Source organism: Jaculus jaculus, chromosome 13 (genome assembly GCF_020740685.1).
Source record: "Jaculus jaculus isolate mJacJac1 chromosome 13, mJacJac1.mat.Y.cur, whole genome shotgun sequence".
Taxonomy (NCBI): Eukaryota; Metazoa; Chordata; class Mammalia; order Rodentia; family Dipodidae; genus Jaculus; species Jaculus jaculus.
In genome coordinates, this window is record NC_059114.1 from 15,559,964 (window position 1) to 15,578,928 (window position 18,965).

The 18,965-nt window shown below is 47.0% G+C and overlaps 1 protein-coding gene across 3 annotated transcripts in view; it reads left to right on the forward strand.

Annotated features, from left to right (window-relative positions):
• The first annotated feature begins 12,848 nt into the window (after nucleotides 1-12,848).
• Nucleotides 12,849-18,965, forward strand: part of Pxn (paxillin) — a 62,234-nt gene continuing 56,117 nt past the window's right edge. Inside the window, exon 1 of one of the 3 annotated variants that reach the window (XM_045132252.1) lies at nucleotides 12,849-12,999. In XM_045132252.1, the coding sequence (XP_044988187.1) occupies nucleotides 12,987-12,999 (13 nt within the window). In that variant the 5' untranslated portion in view covers nucleotides 12,849-12,986. The remainder of the gene's footprint in view (nucleotides 13,000-18,965) is intronic. The other 2 variants (XM_045132251.1, XM_045132250.1) reach the window with 2 other exon arrangements.

The following is an 18,965-nucleotide window of genomic DNA, read 5'->3' on the forward strand; positions in this document are numbered from 1 at the left end:
GCTGCAAACAAAATCCAGATACATGTGCCACTTTGTGCATCTGGCCTTTTGTAGGTACTGGGGAATTGAACCAGGGTTGTTAGGCTTTGCAGGCAACTGCCTTAACTGATGAGCCATTTCAGGTCAGCCTGAGGCAGAATGAGAACCTACCTCAAAACAAAGCAAAAAGACCCTACCTCGGAAAACCAAAAAAAAAAAAAAAAAAAAAAAAGAAAGATACTTCAGATTTTCATTTTTAATTTTAAAAGTTTATTTATTTGTTTGAGAGAGAAAGAGAATGGGTACACAAGAGCTCATGCCACTGCAAACCAACCCCAGACACATGTGCCACTTTGTGCATCTGTCTTTCCATGGGTACTGGGGAACTGCACCCAAGCTTCCAGGCTTTGTAAGCAAGCATCTTTTTTTCTTTCTTTTTTTTTTTTTAGGTAGGGTCTTACTCTAGTCCAGGCTGACCTGGAATTCACTATAGAGTCTCAGGGTGGTCTCAAACTCACGGTGATCTTCCTATCTCTGCCTCCTGAGTGCTGCAATTAAAGGCATGCACTACCACGCCCAACTGCAAACATATTTTTATTTTTTAATTTTTTGTTTATTTATTTATTTATTTATATGAGAGAGATCGAGAGTGAAAGAGGCAGACAGAGAGAGAGAGAGAGAATGGGCACGCCAGGGCTTCCAGCCACTGCAAACGAACTCCAGACGCATGCGCCCCCTTGTGCATCTGACTAACATGGGTCCTGGGGAATCGAGCCTCGAACCGGGGTCCTTAGGCTTCACAGGCAAGCACTTAACCGCTAAGCCATCTCTCCAGCCTCATATTTTTATTTTTATTTTTATTTTATTGACAACTTCCATAATTGTAAACAATATCCCATGGTAATTCCCTCCCTCCCCCCACTTTCCCCTTTGAAATTCCATTCTCCATCATATCCTGTCCCCCACTCAATCAGTCTCTCCTTTATTTTGATGTCATGATCTTTTCCTCGCATTATGATGGTCTTGTGTAGGTAGTGTCAGGCACTGTGAGGTCATGGATATCCAGGCCATTCTGTGTCTGGAGGGAGCACATTGTAAGGAGTCCTACCCTTCCTTTGGCTCTTACATTCTTTCTGCCACCTGTTCCACAATGGACCCTGAGCTTGGAAGGTGTGATTGAGATATTTTAGTACTGAGCACTCCTCTGTCACTTCTTCTCAGCACCATGGTGCCTTCTGAGTCATCCCAAGGTCACTGCCATTTGAAAAGAGAAGGTTCTCTAACCAAAAGTGAGAGTAGCATTAATATATGGGTATGAACATTAAGTGAAGTGCTTACTGGGCAGTTTGGTGACCATAGTATATACATTTAGCCAGTCACCAGCAGACGTTACATCCCTAGGGCTCATGACTACCCCCCCCCCCCGTTGTAGGTTTTCAGTATCAGGGATGTATTCCCTCCCATGGAGCGGGCCTCCAGTCAAATTAGAGGGTGGTTGGTTTCCCCCATAACAGACATGCCTCTATTGCACCTGTTGGCTCATTTGGCCTGGCTGGCCAAATATAAGGCTGCAAGCAAGCATCTTTAACTGCTGGGGTGCACCAGAGTCTCCTGTCACTGCAAAGGAACTTCCAGAAGCATGAGCCATTTTGTGCATCTGCCTTTAACATGGTTACTGGGAAAGGAACCCTGGGGCCATTAGGCTTTGCAAGGTCTTTACCCACCGAGCCATATTTTCAGCCCCTCATGAAGTCTACAAACAGAACAGTGACATAGACCCAAATTCAAAGGCAGCCAGGGCTCTTCCAAGGCACATGTATATAAGCCAGTGTGTGTGTGTGTGTGGGGGGTGGCTTGAACTTGCATGGATTGTGATACAGCCCTCCAGCTTCCCCTGTAACACAGTCCTGGGCTCCCACCTGACTCTGCCACGTCACAGCACTCATGAGGCTAAGGCAAGAGGATTGTTATGAACTCAAGGGAAACAAACAAAAGGTATAAAACCACCAGTGGGTCCTAAGGAGTTGGGTCAGTGGTTAGAGGCGCTTGCTTGCAAAGATTGCTGGCCCAGGTTTAGTTCCTCTGCATGTGAAGCAGGGCGCAAAGTGGCACATGCATCTGTGATCCCAACACACCTGTAACAATGGGAGACAGAATCCAAAGCTTGTGAACCTGCTGCTCAGACTTTCCTTCGCAGTCTGACAGAAAACTGCAGCCAGAATTGGGCATGGTGGTGCAGACCTTTAATCGCAGCACTCAGGAGGCAGAGTTAGGAGGATTGCCATGAGTTTTAATCTCTACCTCTTTCTCTCTCTCAAATACATATATATTTTTTTTTCTTTTTTCTTTTTTCTTTTTTTTGTTTGTCTTTTCAAAGTAGGGTCTCATTCTAGTCCAGTCTGTCCTGGAATTCACTATGTAGTCTTAGGGTGGCCTCGAACTTATGATGATCCTCCTACCTCTGCCTCCCAGTGCTGGGATTAAAGACATGCACCAACCACACCAGGCTAAATTTTTTTTGTTTTGTTTTGTTTTTTGAGGTAGGGTCTCACTCTGGTCCAGGCTGACCTGGAATTAACTCTGTAGCCTCAGGGTGGCCTGGAACTCATGGCGATCCTCCTACCTCTGCCTCCCAAGTGCTGGGATCAAAGGCGTGCACCACCACGCCCGGCTCAGGCTAAAATATTTTATTTATTTGAGAGAGGGAGAGAAAGTGGCACATACAGAGAGAGGTCAGATGCTGTGGAACACGTCTTTAATCCTACCACTCAGCAGGCAGAGGTAGGAGGATTGGCTTGAGTTTAAGTCCTACCTGAATCTACAGGGTGAATTTCAGGTCTTTAAGCTTCACAGGCAAACACCTTATCCATGGATTTTTGCTATATGTGTATATATGGCCTAAGGTCCATTGTGAAAGAGGTGGCTGAAAGAATGTAAGAGCCAAAGGAAGGGGAGGAGTGCTTATAATGCTGTCTTCCAGACACAAAGTGGCCTTTAATATTTATGACCTCACAGTGGCTGACGTAAGATCTTCAAAAGAGAACGGAAAGGCAGGGTTTGATGGCGCTCTCCAAGGGCTCCAGCACTCTGGAGGGAGAGGTAGGACATCACTTTGAATTCAAGGCCACCCTGAGATGACAGTAGATTCCAAATCAGCCTGGGCTACAGCGAGATCCAACCTCAAAAATTAAAAATAAATAAATAAATAAAAGGAGGAGAAAATGATGATATCAAAATAGAAGAAAGATTATGGAAAGAAGAAGAGATTCAGGGCTGAGGGGATGGCTTAGTGGTTTGTTTGCCTGCAAAGCCAAAGGACCCAGGTTAGATTCTCCAGGACCCACGTTAGCCAGAAGCACAAGGTAGAACATGCATCTGGAGTTTGTTTGCAGTGGTTGGAAGCCCTGGTGCATACATTCTGTCTTTATCTCTTTCTCTGTTAAATAAATAATAAAAATAAAATACACGGGCTGGAGAGATGGCATAGTGGTTAAGCGCTTGCCTGTGAAGCTTAAGGACACCGGTTCAACACTCAATTCCCCAGGACCCACGTTAGCCAGATGCACAAGGGGGCGTACACATCTGGAGTTCGTTTGCAGTGGCTGGAAGCCCTGGCATGCCCATTCATTCTCTCTCTCTGCCTCTTTCTCTCTCTGTCTGCAGCTCTCAATAAATAATAAAATAAACAAAAAAAATTTTTAAAAAGACTTTAAAAAAATAAAACACACAAGAAGGGATTCAATGGAGGGAGATCTGGGAGAGGGACATAAAGGTGGTGTGTGGGAATTCTCACAATTTATTGTCTATACTTATGATAGCTGTCAATAAAAAGGGTTTTTTAAAATTTTTTCTTCACAAGTTTGTATTTTTTTATTTTTAATTTTATTTATTTGAGAGAGAAAGAGGCAGAGAGACAGAATGTGTGCACCAGGGCTTCCAACCACTGCAAACAAACTCCAGATGCATGCTCTACCTTGCGCATCTGGCTTATGTGGGTCCTGGGGAATTGAATCAAAGTCCTTTGGCTTTGCAGGCAAACACCTTAACCTCTCCAGTCCCAAGTTTTTGTTTTTAAAGTCAGTCAAGCCAGGCGTGGTAGTGCACGCCTTTAATTTGGTAGGCAGAGGTAGGAGGATCACCATGAATTTGAGGCCACCCTGAAACTCAGTGAATTCCAAGTAAGCCTGGGCTAGAGTGAGAACATACCTTGGAAACCGCCCCCAAAAAAACAAACAAAAACTTGGACTGGAGGGATGGCTCGGTGGTTAAAGGCCTTTACTTGCAAAGCCATACTGCTTGAGTTCAATTCCCCAGTACTAATGTAAAGCCAGATGAACAAAGTGGTGCATGTGTCTGAAGTTTATTTGCAGTGGTAGGAGGTCCTGGTATGCCCATACTTTCTCTCTCTTTCTCTCTTTTCAAGGTAGGGTCTTGCTCTAGCCCAGGCTGATCTGGAATTCACTTTATAGTCTCAGGGTGGTCTCAAACTCATGGCGATACTCCTACTTCTGCCTCCCGAGTGCTGGGATTAAAAGCGTGCACAACCATGCCCGGCTTGTGTATCTGGTTTTACGTGGGTACTGGGGAATCAAACTCAGGAAGTTAGGTTTTGCCAGCAAGTACCTTTAACCACTGAACCATCACTCTAGCTCTGTCCCCCCAGAGTTTTTTTGTTTTTTTTTTTTAATATTTTTAAAAATTCTTTTTTGTTTATTTTTACTTATTTGAGAGCGACAGAGAGAGAGAGAAAGAGGCAGATATAAAGAGAGAATGGGCACGCCAGGGCCTCTAGCCACTGCAAACCAAACTCCAGATGCGTGTGCTCCCTTGTGCATCTGGCTAATGTGGGTCCTGGAGAATCAAGCCTTGAACTGGGGTCCTGAGGCTTCACAGGCAAGCGTTTAACCACTAAGCCATCTCTCCAGCCCTAATTTTAATATTTTTATTTTTATTTATTTATTTGAAAGAGAAGGAGTTAGAAAGAGAGTGAGAGAGCACAAGAATGGGCACACCAGGACCTCCAGATGCATGTGCCACTTGTGCACCTGGCTTATGTGGATCCTGGGGAAATGAACCTGGGTCCTTTGGCTTTGTAGGCAAGTGCCCTAACCGCTAAGCCATCTCTCCAGCACTCCCCAATTTTTTTTTAAAGATAACTTTAAACCAGGCATGGTGACGCACACCTTTAATCCCAGCACCCAGGAGGCCGAGGTAGGAGGACCACCATGAGCTCAAGGCTAGCCTGAGACTACATAATGAATGGGCTAGAGGGAGACCCTAATTTGAAAATAAAAATAAAATAAAATTTAAAAACAGGGTGTGTAGAGATGAAGGGACAATTCAGGGTATGCTTTGCAGGTGAGGGACAGGGCTGCCTGTGCCAGGTCAATTATACATGGGGTCCTTCAGCAATATGGGGGAGACTGAGGATGGAGCACCTTTGAGAATTCACCTCCCCTCACCCAAGGAAGAGCTACATAGGCTCCTTGGGGTGCATGCTGGGAACTGAACTCTCAGGTATAGCTAGGCAAGCACTCTATCCCTAGGCCCCAGGCACCCAGCTTCTGACACAGCACTTCCTTCCACCCGCAGGAATTGATGATTTTTCAGGAAATAATTAAGGATGTGCTCAAAGATTTTGCTACAAAGATGTTCATCTCAGCATTGCTAATTATAGTGAAAACGTTGAAATAATTACATTTAACCAGGGGACTGGTTAAGGAAATGCTGGCACAAGTGTGTGGTGTCTGAAGTTCATTTGCAGTGGCAGGAGGCCCTGGTATGCCCAGACTTTCTCCCCTGTTTTTTTTTTTTTTTAATTTTGTTCATTTATTTATTTATTTATTTGAGAGCAACAGACACAGAGAGAAAGGCAGAAAGAGACAGAGAGAGCGCACCAGGGACTTCAGCCACTGCAAACGAACTTCAGACGCATGTGCCCTCTTGTACATCTGGCTAATATGGGTCCTGAGGAACCAAGCCTCGAACCAGGGTCCTTAGGCTTCACAGGCAAGTGCTTAACCGCTAAGCCATCTCTCCAACCCCCACCTTTTTTTTTTTTCCCGAGGTAGGGTCATCTCACTCTAGTCCAGGCTGATCTGGAATCCACTATGTAGCCTCAGGGTGGTCTTGAACTCACAGCGCTCCTCTTACCTTTGCCTCCTGAGTGCTGGGATCAAAGGTGTGCACCACCACACAGGGCCTTGAGGGTTTTTGTTTGTTTGCTTGTTTTTCAAGGTAGTGTCTTGCTCTAGCCTAGGCTGACGTGGACTTTACTCTGTAGTCCCAAGCTGAGCTGGAACTCATCAAACTCTCCTACCTCCGTCTCCTGAGAGGTGAGATGAAAGGCGTATGTCACTACACCAGGCTTTCTGTCTTTTTGAGACTTTTTTTCCCCCCTACATTGCTTTTTGTGTATACCTGCTGTGTGTGCATCACCATGCCTGGTTTGTGTTGTGCTAAGGATCAAACCCAGGGCTTAGGTAAGCACTTTACCAACTGAGCTACATAGCCAGCATAGCTTTTTTTTTTTGGGGGGGGGTATAGTTCTGAGGTAAGGTCTCATTCTAGCCCAGACTGTCTTGAAACTCATTCTGTAGTCCCAACCACCATGCTTGGCAACTATTGCTTTTGTACATGCATTTGTCACATTTATTTGTTAAACTCTGGAATTTACTCTCCTAAATTGTTGTTTTTCTTACCCTCTTCTTTCTTCCCAATATAAAGTCAGCACAAGGCTAATAAATGAGTCACCTCCCGCCCCTGCAAGACTAGCTGTAGCCCAGGCTGACTGGAACTCACTCGGTTACCCCAGGCTGTCTTCCAACTCACAATCACTCCTCCTACCTCAGCCTCCTGAGTGGGGGTGAGGAGCCTCCGCCCCCTTTTTTGTTGAGGTAGGGTCTCGCTCTAGCCCAGAGCTGACCTGGAATTCACTATGTAGTCTCAGGGTGGCCTCAAACTCTTGGCAATCCTCCTATCGCTGCCTCCCGAGTGCTGGGATTAAAGGCATGTGCCACCACGCCTGGCTCTCAAGTGTGTTTTTATTGAGCACCTACTATGTCCTGTCCCCTGGGTTGGGGAAAGGACTGTGAACAAGTGTTCCACACCTATCTGATGTAAGTCAGTCTAGAGTCTAGCAGGAGAGAAAGACACAGAGTGAGTACATAAAAATTACTGAGGGAAGGCTGGAGAAATGGCTTAGTGGTTAAGGTGCTTGTGTGCAAAGCCAAAGGACCCAGGTTCGATTCCACATGAGCCATGTAAGCCAGATGCACATGGTGGTACATGCATCTGGAGTTCCTTTGCAGTGGCTGGAGACCCTGGTGCGCCCGTTCTTGTCCTCTTTGTCTCTCTCTCAAATAAAATAAACAAATAAATAAAAGAAGTTAAGGGATGGACCCTTGAAGTTGCCCTTTGACCTGCACACAAGTGGTGTGACACACATTTGCCCACACTGACACACATAAACACACACACACACACACACACACACACACACAGATACCAAAAAAAGAATTATTTAGCTATAATCATAAGGAGGGCTTCTAGGATGCTAAAAATATCTAAACATAGGTCAGAGAATGCTTTTTCTGGGGACATGGTTTTAGGTTGAAATTCCCAAAATAGAGCCAGACTTGATGATATACAACTATAATTCCAGCACTTGCAAGCAAGGCAGGACGATCAGAAGTTCAATGTTGACACTGGGAAGATGTCTCAGCATTTAACGGCACTTGTTTGCAAAGCCTTCTAGCCTGGGTTCAGTTCTCAAGTCAACCATGTAAACCAGGCACAAAGTGACATGAGTCTGGTGTTCCTTTACAGTGGCAAGTAACCCTGATATGCACACATGTATGAGAACATACACACATGCAAATGAATAAGTTAATAAAAGTAAGAAATTCAGCCGGGCGTGGTGGTGCACACCTTTAATCCCAGCACTTGGGAGGCAGAGGTAGGAGGATCACCGTGAGTCTGAGGCCACCCTGAGGCTACATAGTGAATTCTAGGTTCTAAGAAAAAAAAAAGTTCAATGTTATCCTCAGATTCGTAACTTGGAGGCCATCTTAGGATACATGAACCCTATTCCAAAAACAAAGCAAGGAGCCAGGTGTGGTAGTGCATGCCTTTAATCCCAGCACTCAGGAGGCAAAGGTAGGAGGATCACTGTGAGTTCAAGGCCACCCTGAGACTCCATAGTGAATTCTAGGTCAGCCTGGGCTAGAGCAAGACCCTACCTCAAAAACAAAAACAAAACAAAACAGAAAAACAAAGCAAGAGCTGGAGAGATGTCTTAGAGGTTAAGATGCTTGCCTGCAAAACCACAGGATTCAGTTTTGATTCTCCAGGACCCATGCAACTCAGGTGCACAAGGTGGCACATGTATCTAGAGTTCATTTGCAGTGACTAGAGACAGGGCCTGGTGCACCCATTCTCTCTCTATCTGACTTTTCTTTTCTTTTTAGATATTTTTTTTAATTGACAACTTCCATAATTGCAAACAACATCCCATGGTAATTCCCTCCCTCCCTCCTCTATCTGACTTTTTCTTTCTCAAATAAATAAGCAAAACAACAAAATATCCAAATAGTGACACCAGTGGACATTTAAAATTACAGTGCAATGGCTGGAGAAACAGCTAGGCAGTTAAAGCACTTGCCTGTGAAGCCTAAGGACCCATGTTCAACTCTCCAGATCCCATGTTAGCCAGATGAACAAAGACGAGGTAAGTGCAAGGTGGCACATGGCCACTAGGTGGTGCAAGCATCTAGAGTTCTATTTCAGTGACTGAGGCCCTGGTGCACCAATTCTCTCTCTTTCTGTCTGTCTCTCTCTCTAAAATAAAAATAAATAAATAAATAAAATTACAGCGCAAGGTGGTAACCATTAGCTACATGTGTGGCTACAGTGCACTGGAAACAGGCTGGTCTAATTCAGATAGGCTGCAACTGTAGCATATGTGCTGGATTTCACAAGAGTATCTACAGTAGTCTTCTCTTGGATAAACCAAGGTAGGGTCTCACACTGGTCCAGGCTGACCTGGAACTCACTATGTAGTCTCAGGGTGGCTTCGAACTTGTGGTGATCCACCTACCTCTGCCTCCCTAGTGCTGGGATTAAAGGCATGTGCCACCATGTCCGGCTCTCTTGGATATTTTTATAGTGATGACATTTTTTTTTATTTTAAAATTATTTACTTATTTATTTGAGAGAAGGAAAGAGAGAGAGAGAGAGAGAGAGAGAGAGAGAGAGGCAGAGACAGGGGGAGAGCGAATGGGCGTACCAGGGCCTCCAGCCATTGCAAACAAACTCCAGACGCATGTGTTCCCTTGTGCATATGGCTTATGTGGGCCCTGGGGAATCAAACCAGGATCCTTTGGCTTTACAGGCAAATGTCTTAACAACTAAACCATCCCTCCAGCCCTATAGTGATGACATTGTACTTAGGGTATGTTGAATTACATATTATTAGTTTTAATTTTATGTGTTCCTTTGTCTTTGTTTTTGTTTTTCAAGTTAGGGTTGCTCTGGCCCAGGCTGACCTGGAACTCACTATGTAGTCTCTTGGTGACCTCAGACTCACAGAGATCCTCCTACTTCAACCTCCTGAGTGCTGGGATTAAAGGCGTACCTCACTATTCCTGGCTTGTATTATTATTATGAATTTTGAGGTAGGGTTTCACTCTAGCCCAGCCTGACCTAGAGTTCACTATGTTGTCTCAGGCTGGCCTCAAACTCACAAACGCATGTAACCCAGGTGCACAAAGTGGCACATGCATCTGGAGTTCATTTGCAGTGGCTATAGGCCATGGGGTGCCTATTGTCCCTTCTCTCTCTATCTCTCTCTGCTTGCAAATAAATAAATAAAAATAAATTTTAAAAAAAAGATCTGTTCAGTGCCAGGGATGGGATACCTCCAGTGAGTTGTTGGCCAGGGAAGTCCCTGATGGCCCCAAAACATTATAGGCCATTGCCAAGGCCCTTGGTTTTCCACCAGGAATAGATGGTAAGACCCTATTGCTGAAGACTCCACATACTTGGGCTGCAAGGCCACTGAGAAATCCTGCTGGAACTGAGCTGAGAACCTCCTCCATGTAGACCAGCTGACAGAAAGCTGGAAGAAGCCATTCTACACGTAGTTCAATGGGAGAAAGAGATACCACCAGTGAAGATACTCAACAGTGGACACTGCAAGCCTTATAATTGGCCAGCCAGCCCAAATGAGCTAATGGGTGCAATAATGGCACATCTGTCATGGTGGAAACCAACTGCCTTCCAATTGGACTGGAGTCCTGCTTCATGGGAGGGAATACATCCCTGATAATGAAAACTTAAAACAGGGGTAGTCATGAGTCCTAGGGGTGTAACATCTGTTGATGTCTGGATAAATCTATATACCGTGCTTATCTAACTGCCCAGTAAGCACTTCTCTTAATATTTATACCCTTATATTAATGCTACTCTCACTTTGGGTAGAGAATCTTTTCTTTTCAAATGGGAGTGACCTTGGGATGACTCAGAAGGTATCATAGTGCTGGAAAGAAGTGACTGGAGTACTGAGTAACATCTCAATCACACCTTCCAAGGCTCAGGGTCTAATGTGGAAGAGGTGGTGGAAAGAATGTAAGAGCCAAAGGAAGGGTAGCACTCCTTACAACGTGCTCCCTCCAGACATAAAATGGCCTGGATATCCATGACCTCATAGTGCCTAACACTACCTAAACAAGACCATCATAATAGGAGGAAAAGATCATGACATCAAAATAAAAGAGAGACTGATTAAGATGGGGAGGGGATATGATGGAGAACGGAATTTCAAAGAGGAAAGTGGGGGGAGGGAGGGTCTTACCATAGGATTTTTTTTTTTTTTCAATTAGACAACTTTTACTAAATGAGAAAACTACATTTAAAATGTGCTTTAAAACAAAATGGAATTAGAAAAAAAGACATATGCATTTTTAAAGAACTTTTGCACTGTGCTGAAAATCAAGTATTTCTTGCAGTAATACAATGCATCAATCCATAAAATGTTAACAGAATTCTCAGTTTAACATTTTCAAAGACAATATTAAGGTTCACATCTATGGTAGCACACAGAAGGGCATTATAAATATTATGTCCATCCCTATGAAGCTTACAAATTTGACAATGCTCAATAAACGATTTTAGAATAACATCCAATAGTGTCACATCCAAAGAATCACAAATCTGTGTTCTGTAAGTTCTCCTAAAATCTTTGTAGACTTTTCTACTCCTTGCCATTTGTTAATGCTAACACTTAAAAAGAAAGAAAAGAGATCCGGAAAAGAAATGCTGCAACAAACTTTTGTTCATGGTACAGAAATTATTGCTACTATACTTCACTACAAAGCATGTCTATACAATATCATGACCTTTGATTATGAACTCAGAATAAAAATCTTTAGTGACAGAGCCTTACAATTGTATACAACATTCACACAGCAATTATTAGACAGTGAAGCACCCAATACTCAAAGTTGACAAAATGTCCCACTGACCAGCATTCATATAAATACACTGTTCAGATACAGAGAGGAGAAAGAGTGTCAGCTTTCCAAGGCTTGTCAATAAAGGATTTTTGTGTACTGTGGGTTTAAAAACAAACAACAAAACCCCCCAAAACAAAACCAATGCAGGTGAGGGTGTTACCAGAAAGTTAAGCATGCCAAAAGGTGTTCGTGCGAATTAAAACCTAAAGCCAAGGTGCCACATAATCACATTACCACCTAGATGGGTAATACTATATGATCCTTATCTTAGAGACAAATGACAATACAGCATCAATAAATTAAAGGTTAAGAGTGCACAGAACCAAATCAGAGGCAATTTTGTAAAAAGCAAGGCTTACCCAAAAACTGATTAAAATAATTGGATTGGAAAGTTTGTATATTCTTAAAAACCATCAATTTCTAAAATTCCTTTTTATTGAGTGAGGCTTAATAAGCTCAAACACAAAAATAGGTAAGCGAAGAAAAATAGTTGGTAAATGTCTTTAAAGCTCTTCCCATATTTCACTTTTTAAAAGGTTTTTGGGGGAAAAATGAAAAGTAATTACCATTATTCTAGCAAAAACAAACAAACAAACAAAACAAGCCCAAAATAATGAAACAAGCAAGCCACACTAAAGCCACATTTACACAGATGGGTCATCATGCTGTCATCTGGTTTAACTAGCACATCCATAGGATATTTTTTATAATCATGGAATGTTAATAAAAATTGAGAAAAAAAATTTTTAAAAAAGAAAGAAAAAGATCTGAAGTAGAAGGTAATCCATGAGTTTGAGGCCACTCTGGGACTACATAGTGATTTCCAGGTCAGCATGGGCCAGAGTGAGACCCTACTTCGAAAAACCATGAAAAACAAACAAACAAAAAAAAAACCCCAACTGGGTCTGAGCCCCAAAGACTAGACTGTGACTCACACTGCCATTAATACAAGTAGGTGACCCCAGGTAATGTCTTCCAAAGGCTCCAGGCCTTGATTTAATCCTCCTGGGAGGTAACCTCCTGGGCGACAAAACAGGTGGAAAGGTGGCAGGCGTGTGATAACCGAGTGGCTGAAGCATGGACGGGAATGCACAGCCACATTAGATAGACATGGAGAGGGACCAAGACACATGGTGTCTTGTCCGTGTCCTGGGAGCCTCCCCGGCCCGCTCAGCCACGAGGGGGCGCCACCACCACGCCCAGCGTCTGCTCCCGACTGCGAAGCTGCAGGCGGGCGGCGGGGGCGGGGCTAGCGCGCGCCAAGGGGCGGGGCCACCCCGCCGCGGGCGCGCCAGGGGGCGGGGCGAAGCGGGCACGGGCGCGGGAGCGCGCGCGGCGGCGGTGGCGGCGGCGGCTGCGGCGGCGGCGGCGTCGCGTTCCGTTCCGGACCCAGGCTGGTAGCGGGAAAGTTGCGGGACCGGTGAGAGGAAGCAGCCCCGGGACGGGCAGCGAGCACGGCGCCGAGCCGAATCCCCCAGCACCCACGGCCTCGCCATGGACGACCTCGGTGAGTGAACCCGGAGGAGGCAAGGAGGAGGCAGCGGCGGGGCCACGCGCGCCTCCGGGGCCCGGCGGGAGCGAGCGAGCGGCTGGGGCCGAGCCATTCCCATTCCGGGGCGGCTGGGCCCCGGGGTTCCGATCCCTGAGGCTCCGGAGCTGTGCGGGCCGCTCATCCGCTCACTGGGCCTGAGTCCTGGACCGTGCCCGCCCGGGTTGTGGGGACTGTCCCATCTCCGGGGACCCCTCCTCCCTCGCTCACGACCTCATCGATTCACCCCATCTCCCACACCGAGTTTCCAGATCAGCTCATCCCCACGGACCCAACTCCTACCGCTCCTTAGACCAGACCACCATCCCCCAGCTATGGGACCCTCACTTCCCAGACTGTTCCCCACCCCCACCTCACAGATCTACTGTCTGCCCCACTTGGGGAGCAGCTAGTGAGTCAGTCCCATGGGCTGGACCCTCATTTCCAGGAACCCCTTCTTATTCTTTCCAGGCAGCCCCCTGCATAGCAGACTGCCAGCCCCCCCACCTTCAGGGATCTAGCCCCTCTTTTCATTTCACAAGTTAGTGAGAGGACCACACCCCCCCCATTTCAGTGACAAGTTTCCCAGTCTACCCCATAACCTCCCTTCTCCCCCACTCTCCGCTCTCCATCCACTTCAAGTTCAAGTTCTGGTCACACTGTTTCAAGGACTAGTCACTCCATTTCCCTTGTGTGAACCAGTCCTTCATTCACAGATATTCCTTCTTTCATAGTTAAACCTAGAAGGGCAAGTTGGACCCTCCCCCAATTCCCAGACCCTGGTGACATGCCAGAGGAATGAAATGGGAAATATGCCACAAGGTATGGCTATCTCTGAACATGTCCTGGCTGGCGCAGGCCCCCCCCAGCCCCCAGCGCTGGCCCTGCTGGAACCCGCACAGGTGAGGACAGGATTCCCAGAACAGAGTTTTACTGTCTTCATGTTATTGGAGCCCTGAGGCTACTCTTTTTTTTTTTTTTTTCTTTCGTTCTTTTTTTCAGTCCACGCTTGCTCTGGTATTGGGACAAGGGAAAGAAAATGTCTCCTGGAAGTGTACTGTATAGGAACGCACTGAGCTCTGGGAATCTCAGCATGAAGGATCCCCCTGTCTCCCTCCCCTTGGTCCCTCTCAGCTGGGAGCTGAAGGGGAGGTGGGTTTCTTCTCTGTAGGAGCCTTGTCTTCCTTCTGGGGACTGGGCATGGCTTGTGTGACCACTGGTGCCTCCTGTGTCCCTGGCTCTGAGGAGCATATTCACTAGACGGGACTGAGGGGCCCAAGTAGTGCAGGGTCTATGTTAAGATGGGTTGTTTGTAGGCACTGGACTCCACAGCTTCCCACACTTTCCTTGTGGGATCAGGGGGCCCCCGAGACATCCTGGAGCTGGAGGTGGTGTAAGGGGTCCTTCCTGTTTGTTTTGCACAGTACAGTGGCTGCCAAGCATAGTTTTGCCTTTGGGTCAGGCTTGGCACCGATGTTTACAATGCACTCCAGGTTGGCAGGGCTCTCAGGCAGGTATTTTTTTTTTTTTTTCACATAAAAATAACTAAGCTGAAAGGAGGCTTGGGGGATGTGCTGTGAATCAGGATCTGAAAGTCTCAGTGGGTCCCCAGTGGGACAAGGGAGCAGTTACAGTGTCTAGCTTCCTGGTGAGGACTCTTGCCTCTGGACAGTCCCTGGGCTGTTTGAAGGACTGAGGACGCCTTTGTAGAGTTCCCAGAGTCCGGAATGCTTGTCTTCTGACGGTCGGTCTTCCATTTAGGGCCAGGAAACTGAGCTGTCTTTGAAAGGAGGGAGAGTGTCCTGGCAGAGAGGAGGCTGTAGGAATTGAACTGTGCTGTGTATGGGGTTTACTTCCCCATGCCCGGATTTGCCCCCAGCCTCACAACAGTCTTTGTGTCCGATCTCTCCCTCCGAGGTCACGGCCATCAGCGCTGCCTCCTTTTTACACCTCGAGAAAATAACGGAGACCAAGAGAGGCCCAGTCACACCTTCCGAGGCTGCCCAGCCCAGAAACAAAACCGACTCTGGGCGCCTGGTCTCTGTGTAGCTCTTGTTCACTGAGGGCATTTCTTCCTGGGATGGGCGCGAGCAGGCGCCTGGAGCGGTGGCAGCCGATGATGGCTGCCACCTGTGACTTCTGCGCCCTTCTGTAGGTTCTCTCCAGTTGCTTGGCCTGAGCTCCCAGGGGGCCAGCCACGCCTGGCTGACCGGAGACTGGGGTGGGACGGAGTGGGTGTGCGGGAGGGAAGGAGGAATTTGCCTCTGAGCCCAAGCAGTCAGCTGTCTAGATGGCTGCCCAGCGCACGGCCCCGTCAGCTGTTTTCTTAAGTTTGGGTGGACACCAAGGGCAGCCCTCTTGTTTTTATTAGTCTCCTGAGAACACTCCAAGCTGTGCGCATTCTGGTCCTTAACGTGGGGCGGGGGGTTGTGTAAGGTGTTCTCCTGTGGCAGGGCCACCAGGAGCATAGACTCCAAGATGAGTTTGTTTTTTTGTCTTTTTTCATAAAAAAGAAGCACTCTTGTCCCTCCCCATAGTGGCCAGTGACAGAATCACCATGTGCTGTTTAATAAGTTACAAATTTATAGCTCTTTGGACAGAAAAACATAAACACAGTGTGTCCTGCCCTTTGCTGTGTGTTCTCTCCGCTTTGAGCTGCCGGGTGGCTGCTTGGTGGCTTTTCTCATTAGTGTTTAGATGCTGGTTTGGCCCGGAGCTCGCTCAGTTCGGGTTCTGGCCGGAGTTTCCTGGACAGAGTTCCCACAACACTCTGATTACGCGCTCTGCTCCTGCTTCTCCTTCTCCCCTTGTTCACACGCCTGATGTGTTTGGGGAGACCTTCACCACACTGTGGCCTAACAGTGATCAGGTGTGTTCCATGGGAGACAGCAGGCACTGTGATCCACACTTTGTGAATATTACTGCATCCATCCAAGAGGGAGATGCATCCTTCTTCTTCTTATTATTATTTTAAGTGTCTGATTCACAGATGTGGAAACAGCTGAGGGAAATTCCGTGGTGGAGCTGGGGTTTGAACCCAGACCTGTCCAATTCTGGACCTGCTTGTCTTAATTCTTAATCATAAGGCAGTAGGTGCTGGTGACGAACCGTAGAGGAGCCCTGAGGCCTGCCAAGTAATTGATAGTTCCTTTTAAAATTTCTGCTCTGGTCTGGGTTGGGGCACGGGTATCCCCAGGAAGTGGCTTGTATGGCAAAGGGTGGGACAGACCTGTTCAACTCTTGGTAGTGTCATCTTATTCATTAGCGGGGGGCACAGCCAGCTGTTGGCAATGCCCAGTTTCTGCTGGAATCTTCTTTCAGCCTCTCAGCAGTCTTGACCCTTTGGAAAACAGTGCCTCATTGTCCTAGGGGGTAGTGCTGAGGGGGTGGAGTAGGGGAATCGCCTGGGGCATTCCGGGCTATGGGAACCTCCCAGTTTCCATGGAAAGGCTGGACCTGGAGTTGGCCTGTCTGTGGTGCCTGTGTGTTAGGCCTGGGACAGGGCAGAGGTTATCTGTGCAGTGGAGGTGCCCTCTTGGTGGGGTGCTTTGTGAGGAAACAGAGCCTGGTGTGTTGGAATCTCAAGCAGGTGCCTTTTCTGATCAGCGTGGAGTGGAGCTGCCCTTGAAGTTGTGCATCTCCTGCTTCACCATCTAGATGAGCTGGGAATAGAATCCTTTGCCACCAGGCACCCCCCCCCCAATCCTGTCCCTTCCCCATGCTCTTCATCTTCTATTCAGTCTTCCACCTTCCTTTCTTTTGATGTTCCTGGGGGACTGTTACTGCAGTTACCTTCTTATTCTTTTTTTTTTTTTTTTTAAGGTGTTTTCGAGGTAGAGTTTCACTCTAGCCCGGCTTCACTGGGTAGTCTCAGGGTGGCCTTGAGTTCACAGTGATCCTCCTTCTTCTGCCTTCCAAGTGCTGGTATTAAAGGTGTGTGTCAGCACACCCGGCCACGGTTGCCTTCTTATTGCTGGGACAGAGCACCCCATCAAAGCAGCTGCTGGAAGGGAAGGGTTTATTCTGGCTTACAGTCTCGAGGGCAGATTTCATCATGGTGGGGAAAGCATGGCAGAGCAGAGACTGGGCGTCACATCAGCTTGTGAGTGGCAGCAAGAGTTCGTGAGCTCTGAGCACCCAGTGGGCTGGACTAATAAACTTCAAGGCCTTCCTCCAGTGAACACTCCGCCAGCAAGGCTCCACTTCCCAAAGGCTCCACCAGCCAGGGACTGAGTGAGGCTGTGGGGGGACGTTTCACACTCAAACCACCACAGAGACTGTTAGGATGGGATGAAGGGCTCTTTGTGGCAGTGTCTGCCCATCAGCTGGTCAGTTGAGTACCCTGTTTGCTCTCTCCAGCCCTCTGTCCAGTGTGCCTGTTACCCTTGACACAGAGCTGTGGGCTTGCAGTACACAGCTGTCTGCAGAAGCAGGAAGCCTCCTCCAAGACCCTCCTCCTATCACTTTCGGCAGGGACCTAGAAGCCTTCCCGCCCCTCACACTCTTCCTTGCCTTTGTTCAAGAAGTGTATGCACTTCCCGACATTGGGAGTATCCCATATCCAGCAGGGAAGCTGTTGAACATGTCAGGAAGGAGCATGGAGGGTGTCCTGTGGGAAGGAGAGACAGAGAAAGAATTAGCAAGCTCAGAATTGTTGACTAAGCAACTTATTAAAACGAGAGGTCAGGGTTTGTCTCGTCGCAGAGCTCTGCCCTCATCCACTGCCTCACATCTGGCCTCAGCATACGTTCACATCCCGATAAGTCTTCCAGCTGACTGACTGCCTAACCAGTGGGGCCCAGGGCTGGCCTCTCTAGGGAGACTTTGGACACTGGGCCAGTGGCAAGCAGAGTGTGTGGTTGGCGAGGCTTAACAGAGCCCCAGTGGGCCAAGTCTTCCCTTAAAGATGGTCTTTTAATACTTATTTTTTGTATGGTTGTGGTAGTGTGGTTTCATGGGAGAATATTGTTATTGTTAGGTGCATGTGAAAGTATTTGGGAGTGTAGTGTCATGATGTCTGCAATTTAGCTTCAAATGATAAAGTTAAAAAAACATGGACATACACACATATAATATCATTTCTTTTTTTAAAAAATATTTCTTTTTATTTACTTATTTATTTAACAGAGAAAGAGGGAGGGAGGGACAGAGAGAGAAAGAGAGAAAGGGCCTCTAGCCACTGCAGACGAACTACAGACGTGTGTGTCCTCTTGTGCATCTGGCTAACATGGGTGCTGGGGAATCGAACTGGGGTTCTTTGGCTTTGCATACAAATACCTTAACCACTAAGCCATCCCTCCAGCCCCCAAATAATTTTTTGATTTCTGCAGGGGATTGGTTCCAGGACTTCCCTAATTACCAAAATCCTGGATACTCAAGTCCCATATATACACCCTCCCTCACCCCTGCCTTTTTTTTTTTTTTTTTTTTTTGAGGGGAGTAGGCAGAGAGAGGGTCTCAGGCTGGCCTCAAACTTGCTATGTAGCTGATCTTGCCTTTACCTCCTGGGTGCTGGGATTACAAGCATGCACCGCCACTTCTTTATGTGGTGCTGGGGGCCATCAAACCCAGGGTTTCATGTGTGCTAGGCCAGCACTCTTCCAACTGAGCCACGTCCCCAGCTCTTTTTTGTTTTGCTTTGTTTTTTGGAGGCAAGATCTCACTTTATCCCAGGCTGACCTGGGACTTACTCTTTAGTCCTAGGCTGGCCTTGAGCTCACAATGATCCTCCTACCTTGGCCTCCCAAATGCTGGGGTTAAAGGCATATGCCACCACATCCAGTGCCAGCTCTTCTCATATACTTTAAAATATTTTGTTTATTGGCAATCACAGAGAGATAAAGAGAAGAGAGACAGAATGGGCACTCCAGGGCTTCTAGCCACTGCAAATGAACTCCAGATGTATTTTCCACTTTGTGCATCTGGCTTTATGTGGGTACTGGGTG